Genomic DNA, 14,796 nt, shown 5'->3' on the forward strand with positions numbered 1-14,796 from the left:
GGTCTGGTGGGAGGACTGCTGCCGTGTTCAGCTCTGCTGGGAGACATGAAGAAGTAGGTGAGCATGGCTGCCCTTACAGCAGCCACTCTGGTCTCTGGCCTGCTTGCAACTCAAAGACCCACTTCACCCACTCCCCAGGCTTCATTCAGCCTTGTGATGTGAGAACAACAGCAGGCATGGTAGCAAGCTAGGCAAGCAGGCTGTGGGGGCGAGCTGGCTCAGCAGTTGATGTGGGTAAGAGAAGCAGGCACAGGATGCTGCCCACACTTTTTTTTTTTTGCTCAGGCGGAGTGGTGAGGTAGTGGGGGCTGTGGTGAGGAAAGAGGAAGTGACACTCCTACAGGCTGGTACGACAGCACTCAAGCTGCCTGGCTAGAGGAGTTCTGGCGAGACTACCATAGGGCCCAGCTGTGGACAGGTTCAACCCTGAAGTCCTGCACTGTGGAATATAGCAGTGGGAAATGTCTGATGCGGTTTTTCCAGTCTTCCCTGGAGAACGTGTAGGAAATGAAATCTAGAGTTAATGGGTAGGAAAGGGGGTCTGAGGCCGGGCGCAGTGGCTCACGCCTGTAATCCCAGCACTTTGGGAGACCGAGGTGGGTGGATCACCTGGGGTCAGGAGTTTGAGACCAGGCTGGCCAACATAATGAAACCCCATCTCTACTAAAAATATTGGGTGTGGTGGTGTGTGCCTGTAATTCCAACTATTCAGGAGGCTGAGGCAGGAGAATCACTTGAACCCAGGAGGCTAGAGGTTGCAGTGAGCTGAGATTGCACCATTGCACTCCAGCCTGGGCGACAAGAGCGAAGCTCCATCTCAAACAAAAAAAAAGCTGGGGTGGGGTGGGTTCTGAGAGCCTCTCAGTTGAGTTGAGTTAATTATACAGGTTTTACCATTGGCTCTGTGACCTGTTGGATATTCTTGGCTGCAATTTTGGGCTGTCAGTTGCCTGGTAAGAGAATTCACCTAAATTATAAAGTAGGAGTAAATCAGGGAAGGGTCAAGTAAAGCTGAGGTCATGAAGGCGGTTGTAATTCAATAGATAATTCCTGAGCACTTGAGCTTTGGTACGTTCTAGTTGACAGCATAGCTGGTTTTGTTTTGTTTTGTTTTGTTTTTTGTTTTGTGTTGTTTTGTTTTTGAGACAGAGTTTTGCTCTTGTTGCCCAGGCTGGAGTACAACGGTGCGATCTTGGCTCACTGCAACCTCTCCCTCCCGGGTTCAAGCGATTCTCCTGCCTCAGCCTCCCGAGTAGCTGGGATTACAGGCATGCGCCACCGCACCTGGCTAATTTTGTATTTTTAGTAGAGACAGGGTTTCAACATGTTGGTCAGGCTGGTCTCAAACTCCAGATCTCAGGTGATCCCGCCTGCTCAGCCTCCCAAAGTGCTGGATGACATGCCTGAGCCACCACACCAGGCCCCGTTTTTTATTTTTTTATTTTTATTTTTTATTTTTATTTTTTGAGACAGAATCTCACTGTGTTGCCCGGGCTGGAGTGGAGTGGCACAATCTCCGCTCACTGCAACCTCCACCTCCTGGGTTTGGGTGATCCTCCCACCTCAGCCTCCCAAGTAGCTGGGACCACAGGCATATATCACCATGCCCTGCTAATTTTCTGTATTTTTGATAGAGATGGGGTTTCACTATATTGTTCAGGATGGTCTCAAACTCCTGAGCTCAAGTGATCTGCCTGCCTCAGCCTCCCAAAGTCCTGGGATTATAGGCATGAGCCACTGTGCCCAGCCAAGATGACAGCATAGTCTTTTTGGAGAAGATGAACTAAGCTGCTTATTAAACAGCAAGCCCTAAGGCCCTAACTTTTATCCAGCTAATTCTAGCTTTATGGAAATTTGCATTCAAAAGTAAGTGAAAAAGTCACAGTGTACATCTACACTGTGACTTTTTCCTTCCAGCTTAGTCCTTAGTCCTTCCAGCTACAGGCTGGGAGGACTGCTTGAACCCAGCAGTTTGAGACTATCCTGGGCAAAATAGACCCTGTCTCATTACTTTTTAGTTTTTTGAGATGGAGTCTCGCTCTGTTGCCCAGGCTGGAATGCAGTGGCACAATCTCAGCTTACTGCAACCTCCACCTCCCAGGTTCAAACGATTCTTCTGCCTCAGCCTCCTGAGCAGCTGGTACTACAGGCACGCGTGACCATGCCTGGCTAATTTTTGTATTTTTAGTAGAGACGGTTTCACCATATTGGCCAGGCTGGTCTTGAACTGACTTCACGATCGGCCTGCTTCAGCCTTCCAAAGTGCTGGGATTACAGGTGTGAGCCACCATACCTGGCCCTACATTTTATTTTTTTTTTTTTAAGTGAAAAGACCACCCTTGCAGTATCTCAAGCCCAGAGCCTACAAGTAGTGGAGGCTGGGCATGGTCGCTCACGCCTGTAATCCCAGAGAGGCTGAGGTGGGATTATCACTTGCATCCAGGAGTTTGAGCCAGTCTGGGCAACACAGACCCTGTCTCTACAAAAAATAAAAAGTTAGCAGGGTGTGGTGGTGCGTATCTGTGGTCCCGGCTACTTGGAGTGCTGAGGTGGGAGGATCACTTGAGCCCAGGAGGTCAAAACTGCAGTGAGCTTTGATCACACCACTGCACTCCAACCTGGGTGACAGAGTGAGACCCTGTCTCCCAAAAAAAACAAAACAAAACAAAACAAAAAGCTAGTGCGGTGGCTCACACCTGTAACCCCAGCACTTTGGAGGCTGAGGCAGGTAGATCACTTGGAGTCGCATTCAAGACCAGCCTGGCCAACATGGTGAAACCCTGTCTCTACTAAAAATACAAAAATTAGCTGAATGTGATGGCACATGTCTTCAATCCCAGCTACTTGGGAAGCTGAGGCAGGAGAATGGCTTGAACCCGGGAGGTGGAGGTTGGAGGTTGCAGTGAGCCTATACCATGCCACCGCACTCCAGCCTGGGTGACAGAGCGAGACTCCATCTCAAAAGGAAAAAAAAAAAAAGTGGTGGTAGAGACTTTTCTGTTTCCTGGCCAAAAATTATCTCACTGGGGCTCACCCAAGCTGAGAACTAGGGAAACTGCAAAGAAAACATAGTCCTGATTATATGCAGGCTTACAAGGTGGAGCTAAAACTAATCCACTGAAAGGTAACAAGAAATAGCAATAGGTATCCTTAATCCAAGCTGTACAGCAATTCATGACTCACAAGGCTCTTCTGTAGAAAACATTTAATAATAAGGAGGTGACAGGGAAAACAAAGCAAGGGCAGTGTTGGGGCATCAGACCAGGGCAGGGCTGGAACTAGGGAGAAGCAACCAGTTAGGAGGCAGGCTACTACAGGTAGCAAATGGAGAGCCCTCTCACCCAGCCAACTCCAAGAGTTCCTCTTGTCCCTTGTGCTCTACTCCAAACTTTAGCCCCAGCGCCTGTTCCTCATCTCCAGCAAAGAACAGCAGGGCAGGACCTGAACTGGTCTCGTTTCAGGGGCTGTCTTGAAGATGGCTGTTTTAGCAGACATGAGGCTGCCCAACGGTTTCTACAAGCCACCCTGCATGGACTTTGGGGGTTGTTGAACACATGCCCTGACATCTATGAATTGGAGACCTGGATCTAAACATGGGCTAGCTGCTCATCCTGGCATCTTTGGCTAATACCCTTAGCCTGGGTGCCCCTATCTGAGAATGATACTTTGGGCTGTTGAAGATCCTGTCTGAGGAGCCTCACATGGGTTTCCTAGTTAAGTTGTAAAGTCACTCTGCCAGAGAAGGTTATCACTGCAAAAGGCAGGACCTGGTGGGCTGGGCTCTCCATACACTTCCAGCTCTGACTGCCTGGTATAAATGTTCCTCTTGAGATGGATGTGTGTTGAGGTGGATAGTGAGAGCACTGGGCTGTGGCTAGGGATAGGGCAGGCAGGATTCGCTCTTGGTCACAGTGGAGGGATGCCCAGACCACACCCGGGCACTAGAGCAGTTCTGGGATACAGTGTCTTGAATCCTCAGTGGCCACTGCTCTCTTGGCCCTGACTGTGCAAGGGAATCACGAACACAGAGACATCATCGTAGGACACCTGCCCTTCCTCTGTGGGACTGTCTTCCTTTCCCTGTGTGCTGTGTATCAGCATCTGGGCCAGCTTTGAGAACCTGTGAAGACCATCCTGCAGATAGACTTCAGGGGCAGAGCAAAGGGGCAAGGCCAGACCTTAGGAGAACTCACTGCACAAGGCTGAACATGGGGACCCAAGCAATGCAGTCCGACTGTGGACCAAGCAAGCAGCAAGTCTGGGAGGGCCACGGGCTGGACCATGAGAGTCTAGATCCAGTGGTTTTTGGAACCCACGGTCTCCCCTCCTCCTCCAAGAAGCTTCAGACAGCCCTGATCCTGGCCAGCTGCCAGCTCATTGTCAGTGCTCTGTCTTCTCAGCCATAACTACTTGGGCTTGCTGCTGGCACCAACCCAGGCCCAGGCAGGTCCCCAGCAGCTACAGTACCTGTGTGGGTCCTCTTGGTTCCCAGGGAGGAAGCTCCGCACCAGCCATGCCACCTGCTCGTTGGACAGGACATCCCAGAGTCCATCAGTCGCCATGACAACCACATCATCCTCCTGTAGCTCCAGCTGGTCCACATCCAGCACAGTCACCTACAAGTTAAGCCTGAGGATCCTGCACACTCCCTTCCTGACTCCCACCAGCCTCACTGTCTGCCTTTCTAGGCAGATGGAAGCTGGGTTGGACAGCGTTGCCTCCTTACCTGTGGGACAGAGAGCAAGAAGGGCTTGAGCTGGATGTTCGTGTCCAGGACTCTGAGCTGATGGTCTCCCAGGCCCCGGGAGACAGCCAGTGTTCCTAGTAACCGAGCCTGAGGGAAAGTGAGGTGTGAAGCGATGGCAAACGGCTCCAGCAAATGCACAAGTACCAGGCCCTAGCACTGCAGAGCACACAGGGAGAGGTGGACTGTGGCCCTTGGAAGCCTTGGATTGAGAGAAAATTCCTAGTCTCAGAGCAAATCCCAGGCCGCCAGCCACAGCTACCAGCAAGAGGCAAAGGAGCTCCCACCTCTGCAGGGGACAATGAAGAAGGATTCTTGGGGTTGAGGGGGACCGGGCACTGACCTGCCTACCCTGTCCGTGGATCAGTGGGTACTTGAGATCAGATTTCTCCACACGTTTGTAGCTCCTACCAGGAGCAGAGCCAGCATCAACCCAAGCCCTGTGCCCCATCTCATCTTTCCCCAACTCAGGGCCCAGCTGTCACACCCTCACAGCCACCCTGCCAAGGTGGAGGGGGGCCCCAGGCCATACAGCTGGGCCTGGATCCCAGGGGTCTCCCTTCCCACCTGTCCCCCATCCCCACTCACCAGCCACTCATGTGGTGATCCCTGAACAAAACCTTCTGTCCCAAGTCATCCCCCTTCAGCCGCCGAGGGAACTCCAGTCGGGTGAACTCGCCAGCCAGAAGCTCAGGGTAGACAAAGGCCTGGGGTGGGGAGGCTGCGCTCAGGTCATACTTCTTATGGCCCTGGACCCAGGAGTTGGGGCTTCACAGCCTCCATGCTGCCAAGGGCACCTACCAGCTGCTGGATCCGCTGCCGCTCAGTCTCTGGGGTGAACTCGAAGCTCAGTGGCCGTATCTCATCTCTCCGCACCAAGATGGCCCTGGATTGAGGAGAGAAGGGAGAGGTCTAGGAGGGGGCCTCCACCCTCACCCATGGCCACCCTCCTACCAGTCCCTCCTCCAACCACCAGGACCCAGCTCTGTCCATGATGATCCCTTAAAGCCCTCCGTGACTACCTAAGACCTGCAAGGGTGAAGGCTTAGCCCTTTAGCGGGGCCTTTGAGGTCCCTGCCCTCCCCAGCAGCCACTGTCCACACTCGACACATACCAAGTACACACACAATTCAGCCAGTCAATCCTTCCTACTATCCCTCCACTTCTAGCCACCTTTGCTTGTCCCCATTGCTACTTGTGCCCTCCCCATCCCACCCTTGCCCACCCTCCAAGGGGTGACTCACTCACCTGCTATCCCCAGCATTGGCCACGTACAGCTTTCCCTGCAGGGACACAGCCACCAGGGCTGTGCAGCCGCCCACCTGGCCTGAGGCCTCCAGCTCCCGCCCGATCACCTCATCCTGGGGCAAACCGAGGCCACTTTAGCTGCTGCCTGTTCTGCCACCATACTGCTTTGTCTCTCAATCCCCACCCTACCCTACAGTTCACTTCCACCAGCAGGCCTGACAGTCCCAGCCCAAAGTCCAGCCATGCCTCCAAGATCCCTGCAGTCAGGAGATCTAGACAAGGGAAGTGCTACTCAAAATAGGAAGAGAAACCAGCCCCTGCACCAAGGACCAATAGGGTATTCAATTAGATGATGCAGGTAAAAGCAGTTAGCACACAGTAGGCACTGGATAAATGAGAAGGGTTATGCTGATAGTGATGGCCGTTAGTAACAATCCAACCAACCCAATCTCATCCTCCCAATCCAAGGATCTGGTGTGATGACCATGGGTATACAGAGATGCCATTTCCCGAGATCCCTAGGGGCAAAATCTCCACTTCTTCCCCAGCCAAAAGCCACAAACTCACACATTCCTGAAAGGCACTCTCCAATGCCCCGATCACCAAGTCTTCTGCCCTGATGCCCTTTTCCTCCACAAACTGAGGGTCACTGGGGCAGATGCAGCGGCCACTGAGGTGCATGGGGGGCTGAGTGGCCACCAAGCCTTCTACCACGGCCTCCAGCTGCTGGCGCAAGCAGGAGTGCAGGGTGTTGGCAGCCAAGATAGCTGCTGCAGGACCGCCGTGCCCATCGAACAGTGCCCAGTAATGGCCTGTCAGGAACTGCACAGGAAAGGCTCAGTGTCAGCCTCTGCCTGACTTCCCCAGTTGTCCCCTGACGCAACCTAACTAGGACCTGGGGCAGCAGGGTAAGAACTTCAGCCTGCAGGTCGTAGCCCCAGCCTGTAGAAGGGATTCCAGCCAAGAACTCAGACTGCACTCACCTCCTCTGGGCACAGGGTCAGCCACTCTTCTTCAGCCCCAAACTCACATCTCCGGATGCACAGCTTCCCACAGGCAGCTTGATCCTCATTGAATTCAGATTTCTCTGCATTGATAATCCTGAGGCCGGGAAATGGTAAGCGACCCTCCAGGGACACACCTATGTCCCCATGGGCACAGGGACCCGAGCCAGCACAGGGAGAGGACCCCTCCCTCTGGGGCAACAGCTCCCCAGTGCCGTCCCTAACACACATTTAGACAACCACGATATAAGCTTCCTAACTTCAGTGGCCTCACGGCTAAGGTAAAAGTCAGGGCTCAGCTCCTCTGGAGCCTACCTGGTGACCCAGGGCTAGAAGGTAAGGGTAGGTTCCGGTCCTGTCCCTGTCCTGTCGCAGCCCAAAGCCCTGTCCCATACAGCGCAGGTCATACCCAGGGTGAGATGGTGGGGGTAGGGGGCGAGGGGAAATCTTCAAAGCCCCGAATGCTGGAATTCTACCGAGTCTCTGGGCCTCATCTTGGAAGCCCCTGGGCTGCAGGTCCTTCCCGACCTCCTCCTGTCTTCTCTGAGGGGGAGGTCGGAATCCCAAGGAAAACGCTGGGTCGGGATGATGGGGAAGTTGTCAGGATTCGGAGGTGAGGGCAAGAAGGGGCTGTCCACAGGTGGGTGGGGGCTGTCACTCACTCAGCTCCTCCCACTTCCTAGGCCGGCGCAGGACCCGAAGCGGGCTCAGGCCCGCGCCCGAGCTGGGGGTTGGGGAGGGGCACTCACTCGGCGTAGCCTGCATTCCAGGGTAGCGTGCGTCCTCGTGCCGGGCTGCGCACGGCCCGGGAGTCTGGGCGGCGCGAGGCGTCGGCTGCCCCAGGGCTGGAGCTGGAGCCGCGCAGGAAGCGGGGCCGTCGGTAGGGCACGGGGCTGGCACGCGGCCCGGGCGGCCGCGGCGCGGGGAGCGGCTCCCCAGGCAGGAAGCGGCGCCGGAACCAGCCGGCGGACATGGCGCGGCGGCAGGGGGCTGCCCGCGGAGCGCGGGGCGCTAGGGCTGCGCCGCCCGCGGGAGGAGGAAGCGGGCCGGGGGCGGGGCCGGGGGAGGGGTGCGCCGGCGGGAGGCGGGGCCGGGGGCGCGTAGGCGGGAGGTGACGCCCCCAGGCCCCGACCTCCGCCCGGGAGTGCGTGCGTGGCTGGCTCGTTGACTCCAGGGGTCAACCCTTGCGACCGCCCGAAGAAGCCCACGCCAGCATCAGCCCCATTTGACAAGCAGGAAAACCGAGGCCCAGAGAAGCGAAGTCGCCTGCCCAGCATCCCACAGTAGCCAGGGAGGACTGTTCACCCACGCTTGCAGGGCACTGGTGGTTGAGAGGAAAAGTCCCCCACACTCCGCGGGGCCAGCGTCGCGCAGAGCCTCGGACCTCCTCCTGCTGGGTGGGGACCTGACGCAAGGGGAAGATGGGGACAAGATGAGCTGGGAGGTGTCAGACCTGCCCATTAAGTAAATGCCACCGAGCACAGGTTCCTTCAGGTGGCCTTCAATCTTCTCCACCCCAGACGGACTTAGTGGTCACCTTGGCTTTCCCCGTCCTGAGAGGCTGCTGCCACCCTCGAGGACAGTCTTCCACATGGCTGTCCCTGCATTCAAGATGTCTTTGCGGAATAGACAGCAGGATCCTTACTGGACTGTGAGTGAGTGACGGACAAGAGAAATGCGTGTGAGTGTAAAGGGGAATCCGTGGTCCCCCAAAGGCTCCAGCTGGTCCGAGTTCAGACCTGGGACGAAGGGAAGTGAAAGACGAGGAACCATCTTGCGGTCTCTCAACCACTGGCTAGCTGTCACCAGGCGGTCAGCGGCAGTGTCCCCTTCACATCTGCGAGTTAACAAAGCACTTTGTCACCCGTTTGTCACTCAAGTCCAACTCCCTGTGCAAAAGTGTTACTTTGACCGGAGGCAGTGGCTCACGCCTGTAATCCCAGTGCTTTGGGAGGCCGAGGCGGGTGGATCACTTGAGGTCAGGAGTTCGAGACCAGCCTGGCCAATATGGTGAAACCCCGTCTGTACTAAAAATACAAAAATTAGTCAGACATGGTGGTGTGCGCCTGTAATCCCAGTTACTCAGAAGGCTGGGGCACAAGAATCGGTTGAACCCAGGAGGCAGAAGTTGCAGTGAGCCGAGATGGAGCCACTGCACTCCAGCCAGGGCGATAGAGCGAGACTCAGTCTCAAAAAAAAAAAAAAGAAAGAAAGAAAAAAGAGTGTTACTTCATATGGACGATTCTGAGGCCCATGGAAGGGAAGTCTTGGACACCCAGGGCTGTACTATTTCCATTATGACAATGCAGCTGACTCAATCCTCGCCCCCAGGGCACTTCTCTTCCCCTTTCCTCCTCCAGGAAGCCAGGGCTTGCCAATTGAAAGCGGCTAAGGCTCCACAGCCCAGTGCCCCCATATGAGCTATATGAGGAGTCCACCTTCACCTCCACTCCCTAGCCCAGGCAGACGCTCAGTAGGCCCCACTTCCTCCCAGCAGCTAGCCCTGCCCCAGTGGGAGTTCCTCGGGCCCAAGAAGGAAGGTTCTTAGGGCAGGGAGCTGTGCTCAACACCCACTCCCTCCGATGACTCAGTCCCAGAGCAGCCTGGGGGCTGATTGACTGAAGGCCACACTGGGCACAGGAACACAGTGCTAATGGAGATTAGCCAGGCCTCTGCCCACCGAGCCCCCTGCAGTGATGGTAGCAGTTCTGGTGGATGCTGCTTCATCCAGCTGGCAAGGGGATAGGGGCGACGTCAGATAAAGTTTCCCAAAGGACCTCTGATCTGAGAACTGTCACTGTGACAGAACAGAAATGTACCAGGGTGGGGCAGGCCCAATTCAGTCTATGGGGTCACTTCCTCACCCTCACCAGTTGATGCCTCAGAGGATTTTAAAGTCTAAAATTGGACAGAACAAAGTGCATACACTCTATTCCCCAACCCACCCCTGGGTGGGGGAAAGCCGTGTCCTAAAGTATTTTCACAGAAGCTCTGGGCAACCAGATGTCATAGGCAGTCTGTTGCACAGCTTAGCCATTGCCTATTTTCAGAGCCATGTGGAACCACATGGCAATCCCATCCCCTCTGTTACAAGGTGGCCTGAGTGTTCCTTCAGTGCCACCAGGCTTTTCTGGCTACCAGGGCTCCTGAGCACCTCACTCTTGCCTGGATCTTAAGCCTATGTCTCTTGGTTTACTCCCTCATTTTGCTGAAGTGCATCCTTCAACAGCTTTCGAAGAAAGGGTGACTGGGAGGTACTTTCCTGAGAGATATTATTTATCTATCTTTTTCTGTGAATGGTCTGTTTGTATCCTTTGCCACACTTTCTACTGGGCCATTCGTCTTTTTCTTTTTCTTTTTTTTTTTTGATACGGAGTTTTGCTCTTTTCGCCCAGGCTGAAGTGCAATGGTGTGATCTCCACTCCCCACAACCTCTGCCTCCTGGGCTCAAGCAATTCTCCTGCCTCAGCCTCCTGAGTAGCTGGGATTACAGGCATGTGCCACCACGCCTGGCTACCATTGGTCTTTTTCTTATTGACCTATGAGAGCTCTTTATATATTAGAGAAATCAGCTCTTTATTTTGAAATGAGTTACAAGTATGCTGTTTGTAACAAGTTACTGTTTGTTATTTGTGTTTTGGCTGTGATGGTGGCTTTTTCCATATAGACTTTATTTTTAATGCAAATGCATTATTGATCTTTTCATAAAGGAAAATAAAAACTTTAGGACCCCCAAATTTGTTATGCTAAAGGGAGAGTTAAGCGTGGAGACTGAGTCACACAACACTGGCATTCCTTTTTTTTTTTTTTTTGAGACAGAGTCTTGCTCTGTCACCCAGGCTGGAGTGCAGTGGCACGATCTCGGCTCACTGCAACCTCCGCCTCCCGGGTTCAAGCAATTCTTCTGCCTAAGCCTCCCCAGTAGCTGGGATTACAGGCACCCGCCACCATGCCCAGCTAATTTTTGTATTTTTAGTAGAGACGGAGTTTCCCCATATTGGTCAGGCTGGTCTGGAACTCCTGACCTCAGGTGATCCACCCACCTCGGCCTCCCAAAGTGCTGGGATTACAGGCATGCTAGGATTACAGGCATGAGCCACCGCACCCAGCCTTTTTTTTTTTTTTTTTTTAATTTTATTCCGGCAACACTTCATTCTATGCTGTAGAACTAATGTTCTCCAAAACTGTCATTCTTTTCCCAAATGGATACCTGTTACCTTGCAAAATTGTGTCAAAATATTATGCATTAACCAGATCCCCACAAAAAGGCAAAAAGCCTCATGAATCTCCAGGTGACTGCATTCACAAATTGCTCAGCAGTAAATTCTTTGCCAGTCCCTAAAACTTTCAGGATGTATATCCTCCTATAAAACAAGGACATGTCAACTGCAACTTTAGGTCTGCAACCTAAACCTAACTCCTAAAACCAAAGTCTGTTAAATTTCACACTGACAATGTCAATTACAAGTTTATCTGCCCGGATGCAGAACAAGGATAGGATGAGATCAATTATTCCTCCACCTACCCTGAGACCTCTGCATAATTGGCTCTTCTGTTACTCCCTGTTCTTCCAGTGTTCACCCTATCTTCCATATAGCCTAGATTTACGGGACACTAATTAAGAGTCTCACAAAAACATAACCATTTGCCTCACTGTCTTCTCCCCTTTAAAGAAATGTACAAATATTGAGCCTCCTGAAAACTTCTTGGGAGAGCACAGGCCACAGACGTTTCTGTGACTTGTGTTGCTTTCCTGGGCATGCTCCAACTCTGGCTCAGTAAACCTCGATTGATTGAAGCTCTTGCCTCAGTCTCTTATTTGGGTTAAGATTTTCTTTTTTTTTTTCTATAGACTAATTTTGGAACTGAAAGATTTTCTTTGATGGTTTCTGTGTTTGGTGACACAGAAGTTTCCTCCACTCCAAGATTCTACAAACTGCTCCCTTTGTTTCTTTAGTATTTTTAAATTTTTTTAGAGAGTCTCACTCTGTCACCCAAACTGGAATGCAGTGGTGTGATCACAGCTCACTACAGCCCTTAACTCCTGGGCTCAGGTGATCCTCCTGCCTTAGCCTCCCAAGCAGCTGGGACTACAAACGTGTGACTATGCCTGGCTAATACATATCTATTAATTATCTATCTATCTATCTATCTATCTATCTATCTATCTATCTATCTATAGATATGTATATGTAGAGATGGGGTCTTGCCATCTTGACCAGGCTGGTCTTGAATTCCTGGCCTCAAGCAGTCCTCCTGTCTCAGCCGAGTAGTTGGGACTACAGGTGTACATCACCATGCCTGGCTAATTTTAAAATAATTTTTTTTTGAGACGGAGTCATGCTGTGTCCCCCAGGCTGGAGTGCAATGGCGCGATCTCAGCTCACTGCAAGCTCCGCCTCCCGGGTTCACACCATTCTCCTGCCTCAGCCTCCCGAGTAGCTGGGACTACAGGCGCCCGCCAACACGTCCGGCTAATTTTTTGTATTTTTAGTAGAGACGGGGTTTCACCGTGTTAGCCAGGATGGTCTCGATCTCCTGACCTCGTGATCCACCCGCCTCGGCCTCCCAAAGTGCTGGGATTACAGGCTTGAGCCACCCCGCCCGGCCACCAGTAATTCTTTTTTTTTTGTAGAGATGGAGTCTCACCATGTTGTTGCCCAGGCTGGTCTCAAACTCCTAGGCTCAAGAGATCTTCCCACCCTGGCCTCCCAAAGTGTTGGGATTACAGGCATGAACCACTGCACCTGGCCCCCAACTTCTTGAATAAAATGAAACTATGATTCTTGGGCACACTCACTACCATGTGACATTGATCAAATCACTTCACCTCTCCAAACCTCAGAGTCTTTATCTCTAAGATGGAAAAAGTAACACCTACTTCAGGGGCTGTCATGAGGATTAAATAAATGTGCCCAGCAGGTAGTAAGTGTACAACACAAAGCCTCTAATGGTTCATTCATACATTTGCTTATTTTGCAATTATTGGCCACCTGCCAATGTTGGGCACTGTTCTAGGCACAGGGGATACAGCAAGGGCAAACACCTAACTACTGGTGGAGGGAAGACAATAAACAAATACGTAAAGATATGTGCCAGGTAGTGATAAAAGCAAAGAATGACCCATGGAGAGGGTCAGCCGGGGAGACCACGCAGTACCCTACCTTGTCACAGCTCATCCAGTGAGGGACATTTTTACAGGGCACATGACCTTAATCTGTTTCATTAATCTTGGTTAATTCGTTTCCAGGAGGTCAAGTCTCTTGTGGTTCTGTGGAATCACCAAATGCTCCTGTGGATGTGGCTTAGTCTGAGCTGATGTAACAAGTAGCTCTGTGTTGCTGGCACCATTTGGCTGTAGCAGGGTTCAGTGTGGGAGGCCTTGCCCATGAACTGTTCTAGAAGGCAAGCTGCAGGAGTGCATAGCACTCCATTTTCCACTGTGAGTGCTAGGGGGACAGTAGTTAGCAGATGACATAGGCCCAGTCCTCAGGGTGAGCACAGGAAGATGAATGAGAAAACCCTTCAATTCTGTGTATGCTGGGCTCTCTGGGGATGAGAAACTCAGGGGTTGGGGGGCACAGAGGAGGCCTCAATGCAGGCTAGTGAGGGTGGGGAGCAAGACAGTAAACGGAGCTGAAGCTGGGGCCAGATGCCAGGTAGGCCACACAGTTCATCATCATGTCTCTAAGCAACCCCAGCCCAAAAAGCTGGCCTCCTTTCCAATCTTCCCAGCCAAAGCCCCTGGACAAGCTGATTGGAGCAACCAGAGTCAGATGCTCATCCCTGACTCATCACAGTGGCCTGGAAGATGCCACATGTTGACCGGTTGGTAGCAGCAGGCAGGTACTGGTACCAGTAAGGCAAGGCTGCTGGATATAGACACAGAAGGTCATTAGGACATGGGAAGTTCCTCACCAGGCTCTGGCCCTCTTTCAACTTCTGGGCCTTTGCACATGCAGTGCCCTCTTCTCAGAAAACCTTTCTGGCTGGGACTAGTGAGTGGCTCACGCCTGTAATCCCAACGCTTTGGGAGTCCGAGGCGGGCAGATCACCTGAGGTCGGGAGTTCGAGATCAGACTGACCAACACGGAGAAACCCCGTCTCTACTAAAAATACAAAATTAGCCAGGCATGGTGGCGCATGCCTGTAATCCTAGCCACTCAGGAGGCGGAGGCAGGAGAATCGCTTGAACCCAGAAGGCGGAGGTTGCAGTGAGCCGAGGTCGCGCCATTGCACTCCAGCCTGGACAACAAGAGCGAAACTCCATCTCAAATTAAAAAAAAAAACCACAAAAACAAAAAAAGAAAGAAAGAAAACTTTTCCCTCCACTCTGCTGGACTGTTTCATTCTCCCCTCTAGGCTTCCAATCTTCGCCTTCTCCTGGCAGCCCCTCACATTGTCTCGACGGGCTCTCACCACCATACACTCCATCTAGTGGATGAAGGCGGGCCTGAGCCCGTGAGGGCAAAGCCTAGCGGCCATGACCACCCCGAGGTGCCCAGGACCCCACGGGAGGCGCTCAGGAAACGGCCCCTGGGGAAGAGCTGGCGCGCCCATCCACAGGCAGACCTCTTCCTGGGTGCAAACCTGTGTATGCTGGGACCCGCTCCTATTCGGAGACCCACCTGGCTTGGGGCGCACAGATCGGGCGCGCGCGCACGATCCGCCCCACCCACAGACCACCGTGATCAGGGCGCACAGACACACACGCGCGTCCTCCCACGCACGCTCGGTCGCACGCAGGCCCCCTCTCCTGCTACAGAGGAACGCGTTGGCGTGCGCACGGCGGATCAATCA

General features: G+C 53.0%; 1 protein-coding gene across 2 annotated transcripts; it reads right to left on the minus strand.

Moving 5' to 3' along the window:
• Positions 1-3,190: 3,190 nt before the first annotated feature.
• PPM1M (protein phosphatase, Mg2+/Mn2+ dependent 1M) lies at positions 3,191-14,706 on the minus strand. 2 transcript variants are annotated; one of them, XM_032161368.2, is made up of 14 exons: positions 14,625-14,706; positions 13,161-13,868; positions 8,736-8,833; positions 8,534-8,645; positions 7,746-8,401; positions 6,976-7,093; positions 6,560-6,814; positions 5,993-6,105; positions 5,546-5,630; positions 5,333-5,451; positions 5,088-5,151; positions 4,727-4,834; positions 4,468-4,616; positions 3,191-4,120 (listed from the first exon to the last, which is right to left on the minus strand). In XM_032161368.2, exons 5-14 carry the CDS (start codon positions 7,967-7,969, stop codon positions 3,976-3,978), a joined length of 1,380 nt encoding a protein of 459 aa, XP_032017259.1. In that variant the 5' UTR covers positions 7,970-8,401; positions 8,534-8,645; positions 8,736-8,833; positions 13,161-13,868; positions 14,625-14,706; the 3' UTR covers positions 3,191-3,975. The 2 variants fall into 2 exon arrangements, with proteins under 2 accessions (XP_032017259.1, XP_032017261.1); XM_032161370.2 differs by lacking the exon at positions 4,727-4,834.
• Between the last annotated feature and the right edge of the window lie 90 nt (positions 14,707-14,796).

This window comes from Hylobates moloch, unplaced genomic scaffold, assembly GCF_009828535.3.
Source record: "Hylobates moloch isolate HMO894 unplaced genomic scaffold, HMol_V3 SCAFFOLD_8, whole genome shotgun sequence".
Classification (NCBI taxonomy): Eukaryota; Metazoa; Chordata; class Mammalia; order Primates; family Hylobatidae; genus Hylobates; species Hylobates moloch.